General features: G+C 49.3%; 5 protein-coding genes across 7 annotated transcripts; 3 read left to right on the top strand and 2 right to left on the bottom strand.

The window, feature by feature from the left end:
* The first annotated feature begins 3,915 nt into the window (after positions 1 to 3,915).
* Positions 3,916 to 5,387, top strand: H257_02902 (hypothetical protein). Of its 3 annotated transcripts, XM_009826725.1 has the most exons (4): positions 3,916 to 4,046; positions 4,111 to 4,515; positions 4,587 to 5,006; positions 5,051 to 5,387. In XM_009826725.1, the coding sequence occupies exons 1-4, from the start codon at positions 3,936 to 3,938 to the stop codon at positions 5,336 to 5,338; spliced, it is 1,224 nt and encodes a 407-aa protein (XP_009825027.1). In that variant the 5' UTR covers positions 3,916 to 3,935; the 3' UTR covers positions 5,339 to 5,387. The 3 variants fall into 3 exon arrangements, with proteins under 3 accessions (XP_009825027.1, XP_009825029.1, XP_009825028.1); XM_009826727.1 differs by having other exon boundaries at positions 4,587 to 5,387; XM_009826726.1 differs by having other exon boundaries at positions 3,916 to 4,515.
* On the top strand, positions 5,369 to 9,969 carry H257_02901 (hypothetical protein). Its single transcript, XM_009826724.1, has one exon. It carries the CDS (start codon positions 5,628 to 5,630, stop codon positions 6,276 to 6,278), a length of 651 nt encoding a protein of 216 aa, XP_009825026.1. The 5' UTR covers positions 5,369 to 5,627; the 3' UTR covers positions 6,279 to 9,969.
* A 319-nt stretch (positions 9,970 to 10,288) lies between these two features.
* On the top strand, positions 10,289 to 11,732 carry H257_02900 (hypothetical protein; the record flags this gene model as incomplete). Its single annotated transcript, XM_009826723.1, has 2 exons — positions 10,289 to 10,346; positions 11,362 to 11,732. 2 exons carry the CDS (start codon positions 10,289 to 10,291, stop codon positions 11,730 to 11,732), a joined length of 429 nt encoding a protein of 142 aa, XP_009825025.1.
* A 1,840-nt stretch (positions 11,733 to 13,572) lies between these two features.
* H257_02899 (hypothetical protein) lies at positions 13,573 to 14,550 on the bottom strand (the record flags this gene model as incomplete). Its single annotated transcript, XM_009826722.1, has 1 exon — positions 13,573 to 14,550. The coding sequence occupies one exon, from the start codon at positions 14,548 to 14,550 to the stop codon at positions 13,573 to 13,575; it is 978 nt and encodes a 325-aa protein (XP_009825024.1).
* A 1,381-nt stretch (positions 14,551 to 15,931) lies between these two features.
* H257_02898 (hypothetical protein) lies at positions 15,932 to 16,937 on the bottom strand (the record flags this gene model as incomplete). The annotated part of the gene is made up of 4 exons (XM_009826721.1): positions 15,932 to 16,213; positions 16,279 to 16,390; positions 16,442 to 16,485; positions 16,752 to 16,937. The coding sequence occupies 4 exons, from the start codon at positions 16,935 to 16,937 to the stop codon at positions 15,932 to 15,934; spliced, it is 624 nt and encodes a 207-aa protein (XP_009825023.1).
* Between the last annotated feature and the right edge of the window lie 108 nt (positions 16,938 to 17,045).

The following is a 17,045-nucleotide window of genomic DNA, read 5'->3' as shown; positions in this document are numbered from 1 at the left end:
ATTATTCTGCCTATTGAATCAATTACTCCATTCACCAATGGCGCCTAGGCCCCTTGGTGAATCTCCAACGGTAAATTCTAACCTATTGCTAAAGCATAGGTTAAAGTCAAACTTCGTTTTTACGGTTGCTATTTTGGCACTATCCGGACTTTTTAGAAATTTCGACTCGCAGAATTTCTATTTTCGCATGAAATAGCAACAAACCCTCCGGATAGTGCAAGAATTTCTATTCTATATCCGTAACTTCGAATTGAAATAGAAATAAAAACACCGTTGGAGATGCTCTTATTAGTCGTGAGGTTGTTCGTGAATCGGTCATACCTACTCAAAGTGGTGAAGAAAGTGTGAAAGCATGTTGTCATGGATACTGCTGGTACACTGAGTTTTGCACACCAACGCATACAAAGAAATTACCAAGCCAACCACCAAAGTCCAAGGACATTTGATTTTATTTGATTCATTCTTTTTTATTTACTGTTAGTCAAATTTACTGTTAGTTGCGTGTTTTGGTGGTTTCATATGTATACTTTAGTCAGTAGAAGTCTGAATTATTTTAACGTAAATTTAAAAGCATTCAAATATCAAGCCAAAAAAAACAAATGGACGTCCAGAATCAAAATATTTTACAAACTCGTTATAACATTACTTATAAATTAGTGGATAAAAGATATTATAGAAATTTTCGGTCCTTAGATGTCGTTTGAAAGTCATGAGATTCAAATTAGGGGGCAAGAAGTTCGGTAAATCAACGATTGTTTACGATACTCGAAATATATGTTCACACCATGCCTCGTACATTTGAAAATTCGTCTTGACAGTAAAACAGTGAAGATTTGAAAGATGAGCTAAAGTGGCGCCAGGAATATACATTATTTAACGATTATTTTATTTTAAGACTCAAGTATAGTATACCGTATAGTGTACCGTCAGAATATCGATACACTACCATTCGTAAATATAATACCAGTATACAATATAGTATACCGTATAGTGTACCGTCAGAATATCGATACACTACCATTCGTAAATATAATACCAGTATACAATACTGTAAGCGAAATAATATATTTATATATTTGAGATGAGGATGCAAAAAGAAGGCCAAAATCTTCAATATTTTGACAATTTCTTACAAATCGGCAAAACTGAAAAATATCTGTCTCGATTCAAAATTAGGCTGAATATAATCATATCCAATGAAAAGTCCTTATTCCAGAATGAAGCCATTGGATTGGATAAAATGACAACCGTTCGCGATATTAATGGTTTTCGGAACATTTTGTGACAAGATAGTTCATTATTCCTGTTGAAACTAATAAACCTCTACAAATTGGATATCGAAAATGTTGTGGACCTCAAGATACGAGGCTTCCTTTCTCAAAAGTGAATGGACCACCGAGATAGCTAGATATGGATGGTTCACCGGATACTAGTGCACGCAACATCCTTTAGTCATACTTGTCCGTTTGGGCGGAACGAATGCAAGATTTGTGACTCCCATAACTTTTGCCCTTGGAGGTATTTCCTCGATGTATATTTGAATTCAGGTGTTTAACGAGCAGTCCGTGACGTACTGGATGGAAACGCATTTTTAAGACAGGTGCTTCGAAGTATACTACTAAACTATACTTGAGCCTTAAAATAAAATAATCGTTAATAATGTATAGCATGAAAGGTACCATTTATTAAAACTATTGAGAAACAGAGTTTCTCAGTTGGGCCTTCAAGATTCTGCATGCAGAATATGTGGTTGGTGACGAAGAGATTGTAAATATCAGTATCGAAATCGGCTCACTGGAAAATTTCTTTGCATTCGTCTAGCCCAAACGGACAGTATTGGTATTTTAACTCCCACGAACCAAGAATGGATTACGACTTCGAAGTTCACCTCGACGGCTAATTCACAGTTGGTTCCATCGATAAATGCGACGTACGTACGTCCTTAAACCACGCAGTGTACTTTTCCATTCAATAGCCAATGCATACAGTTCTACATTCGATTCATTATATCACTTCACCAAGGTGGGACGTACCAATGCCTTATTCCAACAATCGTACGTGCAGAAGGAGGACACTTAACCAACGTTTGTTTGGCACAATGAAAACGGCATACAACTAATTGTTTTACTAACCGTAAAGTGCCTATAAAACCACCTTCAACCAACCAATCATCGCATTATACGAAGTACTTATCTTTAAACAACGCACCCAAGCGTTATTCAAGTTATTAATAGTGTTATTTTAGCCTTAGAATTACTCCGAAGTACAATACGAGTATTTATTCTACAGGAGGCTGCGGGAAATGACGAACATAGCCATCGTTGGCGACATGAGCGAGGATAAACGTATGTCTACAGTAGACGAAGGAGTTGAGTTTTGCAAGGCGACTTTGTATTCGATTCCGATGTTTAAAACGTATACGTCAATACTTCAAATTTTGGCCGCCAGTTACAGTACAATACTTGTTGGAAAAGTATCCACTGCATTCCACGAGAACACCGTTACGTATGTTTAATATAAAATAAGTAGTATGTCATAATTTAAAAAGATAACATCGAAACAAAGCATCAAGTTAACATCAATGTTTGTCATAATTTATGACAAACAATGTTAGCTATCGAGAAAGTACATGAGGGGGAGTTTTTGTCGTTGAATTGCTCAGCAACGGCTGGTCTGGGCGTGATACATTTAATATGAAAACTGAAGCGATGGCTGTAGGCTATATAACGAGACGTGATGTGTGGCGATTGCACTTATTTACTGTTAGCATGCGTGAAGTGACCTCAAACATGCCAAAAAACTGAAATATAGCTTACTTTGGGTGTGATTATATCCCGCAATAAGCATCGTAACACCGTCCATGCCGCTTTATTACGTAGTATCAATGCTGCTGTACATGCTACCATGTTCTTGAGTAGATCGGTGATCTCTGAGCTACGAAGCAGCACATTAAAGACGCATTTTGGCGAAAACTTCAAATATAGCGTGAAAGATGATGACAAACAATTTTTGTCATCTTGAGCTATAATTTATAGCATACTAGTACATTGATGTCATAGTTTTAAAAGTTATGCAACCGTTTTGTGTGGAGCCAAGCAACTCAGTGCAATCAGTTGAGGACGATGCCAATCCTTCAAAATGGCAATTAAAAGCAGTGCACTTTGCTTTCTTCCTCAGGGTGAACTCGATTTGATTCTAGCGTGTTGTATGGTGATGATGAACTATGCACTGCCATATCGTTTGAGGATTGTAAAGTTGATCGTTTCCCGCACCCTCCTCCAGTAGTAACTGTTATTAATAATAGCTGTTACTCCACTAACGTTACAGTATACTAACGTTATGTACTATACTACCGGTAGTAACCATGGAAATGCCAAAAAAGGTGAATACCACAATACTTACAGTAAAAGGTTAAAGGACACCTACTGTACGTACAGTTAGATCACATATCACAGTACTAGTAACTTACTACGCTCTACTACTAGTACAGGGTTGTACTGTACTGGTATACCGGTGCTTGTTCCGAAGTACTGTACTACAGTACAACCTACAGTGGTACGTACGTACTGTAGTGCCACCGGATTGTCACTTGCCAATTACAGTAAGCACAGCAGTGCTTTGTACTACTAGTGCGAAACGTTAGTAGTACTAGTACTTGGACGCTTACGACTCAACGGGTACTACAACACACCAGTAAGGCTACCAGGGTAGTGAACAGTGGTGGCTCAATTTCTCAGAAAGAAGAACCTACCATCGTTGGTTTGACTTGGATTGGGTACAGGTGCAGGAGTTGCGTCCACCGCACGCACCCAGGTGCACGTCTATGTGACATCTGTGCACCTTAGGTCGACATGGCGTACAGTGGTACCGTTTGTAGCTATGCTCGTCCGTCAGCATCTACTAACGTTAGTATTTTCCGTGGGCATTTGCGCATCATGGGCATGCCACCGACCCCTCTGCCTCCCAACTACTTTCTCCAACCACCGCTTTTCCCGACGCAAGTCGACAAGTACTTTCGCCTGGCAGAGGACACGACACGAGATGTGGTGCGTTGGATTCGAGCTACGTACGCACTCCGCACTTCCTCACATGCCTTGTCGATTGGCTTAGATTGCAGCCACGCAGCTGGATGGTGGTCTCATCAAGTGGAGCCAAAGCTCCGCCATGGTCGAGAAGTCTATAGCGAACGGCCAAACAATGCAGCAGCGTGGGGGTGGCTGCACCATTTACAAAGGATTTGACCCGACCGCCCCGCCTGGCGTCATGTCATACCTGGTGACGATGGAGCTGGAGGCAACGTTGGCTCAAGTCGCGGCGATGTTTGCTGCGTATACGCCCCATGAGCTACACGAGTACCGTCGACGCGTGGCCCAAGACGTGATCGACATCCACCAGCTATACGCCCTCGCGACGCCGACCCCAGACTTTCCCCATCGCCTCGTGTCTATCAAGTATTTTCTCATGAAGGGCGCCATGCCGGCTATCACGCGGCCGCGCGACTTTTGCTGCCTCGACGTATGTACAGTGTCCGTGTGACAAGTTTCATGCATAGAGTGCAAAGGCATGAAACACCTCATTCTCCCTAGAGCAATTTGGAGTTTGAAATCAACGGCGTACGCGGGTTCGCGCGCGCAATGAGGTCAATCGAATTGCCGTGCGTCCCGGACTTTGAAGCGTCGTTCAACATCGTCCGAGGCTACGAGCATCGAGGGGGGTTTGTCTTTATCGAGTCAAGCACGACCCCCGGCGTGCTCTGCGCCGCCCAATTGCACCAAGTGGACCCTAAAGGCAAACTACCGACGTGGCTCGTGGATCTGGGCATGAAGATACGCTGTCGCAGCTTCCACGCCTTGGCGCGCCTCGTGAACGAGAGCCGCATGACCGACCAAGCTTTCCTCCGAGACCACGAGGTGGTGGCGAAGGCCAGTCGAAGCCACTGCGCTCTGTGTTTGTCCAGGTTTCGAGTGCTGTTCAAACCCCCTGCTCGGTGTCGTAAATGCGGCGAGGTACCTTCCCTTCGTTAAGCACACGTCATGGACATATTCGGTAGGTTATGTGCCACCAATGTGCGCCGCTGTGGTCGGTCCGGACGTCGCACGGACAAGTACGCCGCGTGCGCGTGTGTCAGATGTGCTGTCGGAACTCGCAGCCCCTGCAGTCGAGCTCGAGGGGCCCCACAGAGATGACAGTGGTGGACGAGATCGGGCCTGAAGAAAGCGAAGACAGCGACGCCGCTATCAACATGCTCACCCCCGCGCGGTGGTCGTTTGACGAGGCTGAAGTGGCGGCTACCGCAACCATGATGCAGTCTCTCGCGTCGTCTGCCGATCGATTCTAACAGCGTCGACGTACTATGTTAATATATATTCACGATTTTCAACTTTAGCACTTATTTGACCTTGACCAGACCGACCTACTATATATATATTAACATTCCACTTCCACCCAACTGACGCGATCGCCACCCATTGGTGCGTGCCCTACATACTACTACTACTACCTTCTCCCTACTAGGGGTATTCGATACTACCTACTACTACTTAGTACCCGACGAGGCTCGGAGCAGCGCGGCCACGACGTCAAAACTCCACCGGTCAACCGTCAAGCCTTGCAATCGGTTGTTGAGTATGTTAGCTCGCGCGTCGCCTGGCAGTTGCAGGTACAGTTTGCCCGATGCTTGTTCATACAGAGCAACCAGCGCCCGCTCGTCCATGTCTGCTAGCTGCACTACCGCCATCCCCGTGAGCCGCACCAGGGTATCCATGGTAGTTTTCGCCATCGTCAGCAGTTCAGGGTCCTCTACGTCGCTCGGCTGGAGCAGTCGGAACGGCCCGATGCCGGCGTCATCGTCGCCCAGAAACCAGTGCAACCACAGAATCCAGCACGTCGTCGGCACAAAGCACCACGTCGGGGGCGTCCGGCGGTATATTCCAGTGGGCCATCGGAAGAATCGGCTCACTTTGCGTCGACCGACCGTCGGGTCGTGGGTCGTGAGTGCCACAAGCACGTCCAAGCACGTCGCTGCCTCCACCACTTCGCCGCCAAGCCGAAGGCGAAACGCATCCCACGCCCGCACTGCAACCGAGCGGGTTTCTTGGCGACTCGGGGCGGGTACTCCGTCGGCGGGACGTTCAGAAAGCAAGCCCAAGTCGTGGGCGACCAACTCCATCTCTTGGACAATCGCGTGCGACATGGCTAACGCGGCGGCATCGTCAGACGACGTGGCCACCTTGTCCCGCAGCGGCTTTCGACTCGCAGTCGGGGTTTCGGGGTTGTGAGGGGTGCCGTGAAACCACCACTCCCACAGCGTCACGCACGTTAGCACCGACAAGTCCACCGCCATCGCCTCTGGGTTCTGAAGAGCCATCGTATGTCGAGATGGGTCGTTGGATGGTATTGGTGGCGGCAACTCCCCTTGCTGTTCAACGGCCACGGCGACAGCCGCCACATTTGGGCTCTTCTGACTTGGCATCGCTCCATCAGTAACAACAGTCGCGTCGACTCGAGACGGATCTGAACTAGGCTCGACGTGTTGCGCGGTGGAAGAACTTGTCTGTAAGATGGCATACACGTCCGTGCATCGCATGTCGGCCATCCCTTGCAGCCTCCCGACACCAATCACGCGAACAGTGTTGTCAAACACTTTGAGCAGCGATTTGGACGCGTTGAGCTTGGCCATGTTGATCGCTTTGGTCGGATCTTTCAACTGATTGAACTGGACGGCGGCCGCGGTCACGAATTCCATGACAACCGCCGCGGCTGTCGACGCCGCCACCGAAGCCGGCCCAAGGTCCTGCGCCGTCAACTTGCGGAACGGACCGACGTACGTGTCGGGGTTCCCGAGGAACCAATACAGCCACATCAACCGACACGGCGCGTCTTCAAAGGTCCAGTGCTCGGGCGCGCGCCGCAGCGACTTGTCCGACCAACGATGGAGGGGTCTCCCTCTGCTGTCGACAACCAGCGTCGCCCCAAGCACATGCTGCTGCATCGCCACCAGCACGGACGTGAACGGCATCTTCGCGTGCGCCGTGGGCGAGTGCTTCAGCATGGCGTGGAGCACGGCCAGGCTTTCCCACACGGGCAAGTCGGCGACATCGGTGCCCGGGGGAACGAGCCGAAGCGGCCCCGATGCGATCGCTTCCAGAGTCGACATCACGTACGTCACGGCCGCGTACCGTTCCTGGGTCAACTTGCCGGGCATGTCGGATGGCTTTAGATTCCGAAACGGGCCGAGGTTGGCGTCGCCGTCCCCGTGAAACCACCACGTCCACATCTGGACGACCGACGTCGTGGGCGGCGGGAGCGTCCAGCTCTCGGGAACCCGCCGGACCGATCCGTCCTGCCATCGGTGCCATCCCGGACGAAGCGCCGCGCTGTCATACAACACCCGACTCACGATCGACACGGGGGCGTTGGCGACTTGGACGGGCGACTGGAATCGGTGTCGCAGAGCCTCGTGCTCGTGCAATAAAATCGCACAGGCTTTGTGCACGGCTGTTTCAAATACCGCGGGCGGCAAGCTGGACATGTTGTCTTGGACCAGGCCAAAGCACGACGCCGCCAATTCAAACAGGGCGTTCATGACGGCACGGCAATCGGCCAGTTGCGATACATAGCGGGGCCACAGGTCGTGGTCTGTGAAGAGCCGATAAGGGCACATTCGATTCACGGGGTCGCCGTGGAACCACCACCACCACACTTGACGAACACTGGCGTTTGGCTGAAATGTCCACGCGTGCTCGGGCGTGCGACGTACTGACCGATCCGACCACGGAAAAAACCATCCGCACCACGCCGACGTCGGCTCGGTCGGCGGTTCCATCGCGATCAAAAAGTAATACAGCCGCGCAAAGCTCAAACGCCCCGCCCTCGTCGCCACCGAGTCGAGCGCCGGACGTCGTGACAACTGGAGCAGCTGCACCAACGTCGAGTCAAACACGAGTCGGAATTCCGGCGTCGGCAGCTTCGCCACCGCCTCCACAGTCATGCCGTTCGCTTCTACAACCGCTTCCATCGTGTCCATCACGAGTCGGCACCGCGCCAAGTTGGACCACTCCACCTCCGACGGCATATCCGAGTTGCCAAGCTCACGGTATGGTCGGATGGTACCAGAGCCTTTGAACCACCACGTCCACACGTCGTGGCACGGCGCGTCGCAGAATGTCCATGATTCTGGTACTCGATGGTTGGAGCCATCGGTCCAGACAAACATCGCCCTGCCGCCATCCGTCGCTGGAGTTGGCGTGGCGGCAGATGCCGCCTCTAGAGGAGGAGGAGGACGACCAGATGCCGAGCTTATCGAGGAGGTCGGTGGCGGTGGTCCAGCCGCTTTGAGCGCACTCGAGAGGGCTTCGCCGACTTCAACAAATGTTTTCTTGGCGAATACCTTGGGCTCGAGGCCCGCGGGCCGAAGCACCTTGGCAAACGCTGTCTCGAACAGGTGCACCGAGCTCTTGATGGACAGCGACCCCATCGAGACTGTATGCGCCGCGTCCACAGCGTCCACCAGCACGGCAATCAACCGCTGAGCCAGCGCCCATCGCATCTTGCCGCGCTTGCTGCACTGAGCAACATCCTCGGACGTCAAGTGCACCAGCGGACCCACGTGGCCGTTGCCGTGGAACCAAAACAGCCACAACGCCTGCGCAAACGTGTGTGGAAAGTCCCATGGCGAAGGCGGCGCACGACGAATGGACTCGTCGCGCCATCGGAAGAACGGCACGCCGTCGCGGACGCAGTCGGGGCGGACCAACTTGATCTTTGTCGTCTTACTAGATGCGACAGGCTTGGACGAAGGGGGAACGCGAGGACCTGGACGAAGAGGGTGCGCCGCGGTGGCTCCTCCTTGGGGGGGACTAGGCACGTCGGGGCCGGTCTCGTCGGCCGCCGTACCCGCTGGTCGGCTATGGCTATGATTAGGAACGCGGCGCTCTATCCGCTGGTTGACCGTATGGGGGATGGCGGCAGGGGTCTGAGTTGGTGGACTTGCGGGTGTAGTAGTACTGGTCTTGGCCTTCTTTCGGGCGGGAGGGGGAGGTGCCGTGAATGCTGGGACTTCACGTGATGACGGAACGCTCGGCGTGTGTGCGGATGCCGTTGTGGCCCCAGTGCGTGGGCTAGACGTTTCTGGAGAAGGCCGCCGATCCGTCGATGGCAGGAGTACTCGCCTGGTTGAAGACTCCAGGCCAACTTCATCGACAGAGTACCCCACATGCTGTGGCGAGTCTGTTTCTACGTTGGAAGCATCGCTAGAGCGCGGGGGAAGATCGTGGGCTGCACTTGACGGGATCGAAGGCGATGATGACGATGCTTTGCTTCGCGAGGATTGTGCCCGTACGTCGGGGGGTTGCGGCAAGATTTTCCTCAGCAAACTGTTGGGTCCTGGAATCGAGCTCGTCATACGAGTCGCTGCAGGACAAGTAGTGCTTGGGGGTTTCACTCGCCGCGACGACGGTCCCAGCAAGAACTTATTTGGTTCTTGCTTTATCGGCGATGTTACCTTCTTGGCCTGTGTTGGAGGAATCTTCGCGGCCCCAGACTTGCTTGATGTCACCTTCCTTTGGCCACTAGTCGACGTACCATGACTGGCGGATGTCGTTGAGGCTTCCTTGGTTGATGATGCGGCATCGTTGGACGATGGGATGTCCGATGCCGTCACATCAAACGAGTCCGTCAGATCGGCGAGTGTGGATGTATTTGCACGATGTGGGTTTCGTTTGACAGCACGAGACGACGGCTGGTAGTACGCATCGGAATCGCTACTAGAATTGTCCACGCAAATGACGTCGGTCGAGGTGGGTTTCGACAACTCCCTTCCTGGCGTGTGTCCGGTCCGTCGCGGCAATACTCGCAATCTTTTCCCTTCCTCCGCAAGTCGACCACTGCTACTGGTCACCGGAGCCCCTGAATCTCCGTCATGAAGTCTGCGCTTCTTGGTGGTTGACGGTGACGACATGGATGTCGGACTTTGGAATTTGGTTTTGGTTTGAATGAATGGCTCTTTGATTGGTTGAAATTTTCTTTGTTTCTCCTTTTAACCAATCATTTAACGTTATTGCTTATTTTTGACAATCATACATATTCGATCGAACCTCAGGGGGTTCAGGTTTTTTCCGACGCCCACTACTGATTCACCCCATACTACAGTAGTAGTACTACGTAGTATCAGTTATCCGTCGCCTAACTGAAAAGTGCTCAACACATATTTCGTCCAGACCCTACTTCGTTACAGTGTAAATTATCCGGTATATGTCATTCAGTACCCCAGTGTGAAATGTCCCACTAGATGCACCACCCACTCGGGGAAATCGAATTGCAAAGAGCAGTCGATCAAATGCATTCGTGTAAGCACGTAGTCATGACAAAGTTGCGTCGAATTTTCTGTTTTCACAGTGTAACTTAAGGAAGTTTTCAGAAATATTCTGGAATTTACTGTAATGTTTGGAATCTTTTCGAAATTTTCCGTAATATTTAGAAAGTTTCCGAAAAGTTCAGTAACTTTCTGTAATATTCGGAAAATTAGCGCATCGCATTCTCAAACACTTTTTGCACCAAAACGACAAGTTTCTTTAAATTGACGGCTCACAGGAAATATGTGCCGTAAGTAAAATCTGTGGCCACCATTCGAAAATGGCGATGTTATCGAAGGGTGGCGAATATATCATAGCCAATAGAATGCGATCACAAGTTGATAGAGGTCAAGTATTGGACAAAATTGAGTACGAATATATCATAGCCAATAGAATGCGATCACAAGTTGATAGAGGTCAAGTATTGGACAAAATTGAGTTATCCAAGAATTCGATGTAGTCCGAGAATTCGATGCTATTACTGTACCTTATTTATATATACACGTGCTAGTATATCACAATTCAATATTAACGATGTACAAAATGACGATGTTTTACGCAAACAACAATTATATATCAAACTAAGATCGACGGCTACTAGTATTAGATATCTCTCGTCGTCCACGACATTTCAACACGACAACTTTATGATTGGTCAAAAATGTATTCCCAGTATGCAATTTTGATTGGCCGAGTTGTGAGACTTCTCCAACAACCTCATTTCACAAAAGACCAAGATCCCAACACTATATTAGAGCAACTCCACCCGTGGGATTTATCGAATGAGATTTATTCGGATAATGTACGGATAACAGAGAAATTTATTGGATTCCCAGGGATAAATCTCAATTTCCCCACCCATCATATTTATTCCGATTTACACACACAGAACGCCGTGCTGTGGCAATAAGTTTAGGACCACCTAGAAATTGGACAGGTTAGCACACTCAAGTAGTTTGAGTTAATTCCCGCCTTTCCTTGATTTCAAGACATCATCATTGCGTGCCAGCGGGACCCACGCTCACGGAGGAAGAACAGGGCATGATTTTGGCCCTGAACGCCGTCGGCAAAGGCCAAAGAGAGATAGAACGACTTATTGGTCGCTCTCGAAGTGCTATTGCTTTGTTTTTAAGCAACCCAGTGGCCTACAATGCCAACAAGCGTAGTGGACGGCCACCAAAAGTAACTACCAACGACGTGCGCTGCCTCCTTCGAACTGCTTCCAATTCCTTCTTGAGCTCACGCGAGCTTTTTGACGAGTGCCAGCTGACCATAAAGGCCAGGCGTGCACCTCAATTGCTTAACAAGTCAAAGCACCTCAAGTTTATCAAGGCGTTGGCATCGCCAACCCTTACGAAAGAGCTCATGAAAGCCCGTTAATTGTGGGCATGTCAAAAGGTCTCATGAGGTGACCGTGATTGGACCAATGTCGTCTTTAGTGACGAAAAGAAATTTAATCTTGATGGCCCTAACAGCGTGCAAAACGAAGCTGTCCAGCGTCATTTGACGTTGCAATTTGGCAACCACTGGCGGCGGCTGCGTGCAGGCGACATCGAGGGTGACGACAGCGACAGGTAACAAAATATGCACTTTGTTTTGGAAGGACATGACAATTGCGTTGCAGAGGATTTGTACGTTCATTTCGACGACGGTTGAGTTGCTGGTGTTCGAGTGCGTGTTAATTTCTTGGATCGATTTTGTTTGTAATGCTGCTTGTAATAAGATATTCACAGCATGTCTTTGCATCTTCCCATCGGCACCATACCATGAGCTATCCGACATTGAACCGACGCTGTGGAGACTCTAACACTCGGTAAAACTTCCTCCATGACGTATGCTGTTCTACGTAATTCAACGTATTGGACCTTGGGTTCTTCAACTCGATCCAGGCCTTGAAGCACCGTCAAGTTGTTACCAGTATTGACGACCTAGTTGCTGCCGTGCACAGAGTTTTTGACGACCTCGATTGGCGCGTTCTGGACAAGCCATTCTTGACCCTTCAGAGGGTTATGGGTGAGTCATTGAAGATGGGCGGCGACAACTCGTTCACATTGCCGCACTCGCACAAGGACAAGACTGCAAGGCTTGGTGCAGTTGCAACTGTCTTGTGTGATCCAGACGTGGTCAAATATATCGAGGCGATGAATGCCCGGAAGGATTTCGAACGTAGGGTAGGTAGATAACCTATCTAGTGAGTTGTCCGCTTGTGATATTGAGGGAGTGATCAATTCGTCCAATATTGATCACCTCTGCACAATTGTAGAGTCCATGACGACCTGACTTGCAGCATATCATGTTTGCTCTTGTCGTAAAGTCAAGTTTATGAATAAAAATACAGTTTTCCTTCATGCCGAGTATACAAACAATAAGATAAAAATATGGCCAAAACCAATGTCTCCAGTATTGCGGAATGGAGGAAGTAACAGTAAATACTAGTACCCACATTAATTACCGTACCAAGTACTACTATAATTCTCTTTCTCCAATGTACTCTCCGGCTATAAACTTCCAAAATTCGCGCGGTTGGTCAATCCATATTGAATTCTGAGTGGTTGAATATCCTTGTCCTTCCTTTATGAGCCAATCAAATCCACTCGAAATTGGAGCGTCGATTAGTGATTAGATTCGGCGGCGAGATTCGATTCGACGGGGTCTGGAAATCCGTGCCGAATCCACAATACTACAGTATTTTTGTTAAGAGCCCGTCTGATAATCTGAAATATTACAATATTCTGGGTGTTATCAGAATGAAAGTATTTCTCGTTCTTGAGCAATGGGGATTTGAAGTCACGACCGAACTGTAAATGCGACCAAAAACAGTGTGATGGGAGTCATACTAAGGGCCTGTTCCAAGTAGATATTTTTACTGTCAGCAAATGAAAAAGTGCTTCCAAGTGCTAGTTTTCTACATTTTACCTCTTTTTCTGCGATTTTTTATGCAAATCACTATACCAATCTTTTTCTAAATCGTGAAAAAAAAGAGGTAAATCGATTTTGCTTGGGTCATGCTATTTCTGAAAACTACTTGGAACTCCCCCTAACTGTAGTGAGTACTATAAATAGTACTCATGCCCAAATCAACAGAAACACACTGGAGCCCCGAGCTCCTACCAGTCTGACCTTGTGAGACGACGAGGGGGACGACGAATTTATTTCCTGGGAATTCATCTTCAACTCTACACAGTATAAGGTCGTTCGATTATTATATATTACAAATGGCTTAGACGCCGACGTAAGCAAAGAGGATCAAGCTGGTGGCCATGATGAGCATGCCGCCGAAGATCGCAACCGTGACGGCGCTACCTTGTGGCCAGTACTTGATCGCCGTGGGGATGAGCTCCTTGATGGAAATGGTGACCATCATGCCCGTGACAATGCCGAACATGACACCCTCCACGATGGGGTTGAGTCCTTCGCCCACGACCAGCCACGCCAAGACCCCCCCCAGCGGCTCGGCCAGCGCAGAGATGAACGTCCACATGAAGGCCTTGCACCGGCTGTCCGTGGCAAAGTACACGGGCGTGGCCACGGCGATGCCCTCGGGGATGTTGTGCAGCGCAATGCCGATGGCCAGCACCGCCCCCACACGCAAGTCGCGCATGGCAGCGACGTACGTGGCGACGCCTTCGGGGAGGTTGTGCATTGCAATGGCCACAGCTGTGAGAACCCCCGTCCGGTTGAGCTGGTGGCGGGACTTGGCGTTGAACTTGATGATCTTTTCGTCGTCGAGCTTGCAATTGGTGATGGGCGTGCCCGTAGCGTGGAAGTGGAGGGGCGTCGGGTCCACGGCGACTTCGAGCGCCTGCAGGTCGGCCACATCGAGTTCGTCGGAAAAGTCGGGCGAGATTTTGTGCACAATCCAGTCCATGACGTAGATGATACAGAAGCCCATGATAAAGCACGCCGTGCCCGCAAGCCATGAGTTGCCCTGGCAAGTTTGGCCGCATTCATGCTTGCCGTTAGCGTTGTCCTTGCCAAGGCTCACCGTGAACCCCTCGACACTCTTGCCGAAGATTTCCACGAGCGAAATGAAGAGCATCACCCCCGCTGACAGGGAGAGCGCCACCGACAGACTCTTGGGGCTCGCGAGGTGCACGAGGCTCTTGCTGAACACGACCGACCCGCCGATGCACGTGGCGAGGCCGGCGGCGATGTTGAGCGCAAACGCCATGGCGACATGATGTCCAGTAGCAACCATGTCAAGATATGGGAAATTGGAGAATGCACATGAGGCTTTTGTTTGACCATGGTGTCCTGGGTCGGAAGGTAGTTTACTGTTAATATCGCATGTAGAACATGTATTTCTAAATCCGAATCATCATAATATTTAGAAATATATGTTCTGCATGCGATAATATTTAATATCGCATGTAGAACATTTATTTCTAACTGTCCGAAAGACCATCGAGGACGCTTGTTACATCAAAATCTCGATTTATGAGTAAAAATGAATGCAAATTTGTATTCACAGTCAGACGCATTATTATCGAGCGGATTGAAAAATGAGCTCGAAATTCTCCAATTTCGAATAGCCTTTGAGATATGTTCGAAAGACTTGTCGTTTATGACTGTAGGAGCTTGCAATAAATAATACCCTGTGTGAATCTATTTTACACTTGACATCCTATTGTACCCAGGAAAGTACCTGGTACCCATCGTGACTTCATTTGTAATGAATGATACATCTGCATATTTGAGAGTGACTGACCACACAAACATCTTGAAATTTGTATGGAATTGTTTGTAACGACACAGAGATTCTCGCTATTAATTGCGTTTTGGATTATCATTTTTATGACATTCCTCCGCGAGGGCCGATACTTGAACCACATGTTGTGGAACCGCTTCGCCAATTGTAACGCGCCGCTCGACCAGGGGCGGTGTGTAATCTTCGGTTTTTACTTCGCTCAACGCTTCATACAACCTCGGTCCAATAATAAGTGTTCGTATTTCACAAACTCAATTTCCAAGAAAGGATGTTCGTTTTTCATATTTGGATTTTTACAAACCACATGTTACTCTCCTATTTAGACAATTGAACCAAGCCAAGCGCAGCGACAATGTCGTTATGAACTTCGGTGTCGTTGTATATGGTCAATGCTTCTATCTGAGTGCATATCACACCCATTTCCATACTCTCTTGAACCTCCCGGTCAAGTTTATGCATGTGAACAGCATAATCTACACGACTTAAGTATGCACAACCAATACTCCACGCGTTTCTTTCACAGGAAACCATTTCTGGTAGCCTCCCGCGAGCAAGCAACACGTCCTTTTTCATATGCGGGATCTTATACTCATTCCCACCGGTGTCGAGAATAACCTCCTCGAGGCATCTCTGCAAGGTGAGAAAGTTCTTGGTGAGGGTTGTCGTACTGACCGCCTCCCAGGCCGCGTCCGTCGCTGCCACGATCTCCTCAATGCTGCTGGAATGCTTCTCAACTTGGAGTGTCTGAATAGCACGGAAAAAGCCAAGGTCCAGGACGTTTAAGTCCGACCATCTCCATGTCCCACCCCATGGCCTTGCAAGCGGCGACGATGGCGGTGTCACTCGGCGGTACGTGTGGACGCGCGTTGTCCTATTGAATCTTGACGCGCTTGGTCTCATCATTAGGCCACTTCGATCGGATCGCAGGAATGACGTTGTCGATAATCATGGCGTTGTAGGTGTTGCGAGTCACTTTGACAGTTTTCATGACAGGCGTTCCTGCATCATGGCGACAGCTGCTCCGTTGTTCAGGCACGACCTCGGTAAAGTGCCACGTGCCCATTTTGCCGGTGAACCATTCGCCTTTCGCTTCGTACCAGCGTGGGCGAGCCACCGCTGACAGGAGCATGACCTTGAGCTGGTGACGCTTCGACTAGGCGCGCCGTAAATCTTCTTCTGGAGCCGCGTCATAAAAAACCACTTTTCGTCAACATGAACAGTGTCGTTCATGGGGTTGAAATACTTCGCGCCGTCGATGTCCGTGACGTGCTTGATGGCCCAATTGAGCCGGCAGACCTTGTTGGATTCTGTGAGGGAGGATTTGAGCACGCTAGATTACTTCGCAATGACGCCACGCTTGAAGTAGACATGGAGGGTTGACTTGTCCGCTCGGGCATTCGTTTGGGCACTAGTGTAGATGATGCCCTGTCAACATTTTAAATGTATTTTAAATACTCCCAACTCCTTGTACCAACCGGATAAATTTGATTGCCCAGCTAACCATCCGGATAAACTGATTAACCGGCCACCAAAACCATGACCAACATTATTTGCCGCCCTGTTTTGGGCGGCAAGTGCAAACATTTGAAGGAATTAACCAATGAAATTTGTCGACTTCGAAGCAAATCACCTGTGATATGCGTGTCACTTCTCGTTTGCCATCTATAGACACGCATGCCATCACCGCGAACCGCCCGTGTCGAGGCACCTGCTGCTGCACCGAGCAACCACCCGGACATGTACGACATGTCCGGGCTGGAAGACTTCTCGTATGACGAAGTAATGCGAGTGACGCAATCCGAAGAGGAATGCGTTAAGTGGTGCATAAAGGTCGGGTTGCTGCGGTCGCCGATGTGCCCAAAGTGCGCCAAACCCATGAAGCTACGGCAACAGCGATGGCGATGCCAACTGAGCGCCTGCGGCACTGCCCAGCTCAGCGTCAAGGCAGGTTCGTTTTTCGCGAATTCGAAGATTCCGATCTGCAA

This window comes from Aphanomyces astaci (assembly GCF_000520075.1).
Source record: "Aphanomyces astaci strain APO3 unplaced genomic scaffold supercont1.5, whole genome shotgun sequence".
Lineage (NCBI taxonomy): Eukaryota > Oomycota > Saprolegniomycetes > Saprolegniales > Verrucalvaceae > Aphanomyces > Aphanomyces astaci.
This window is presented reverse-complemented; position numbering and strand designations above follow the sequence as displayed.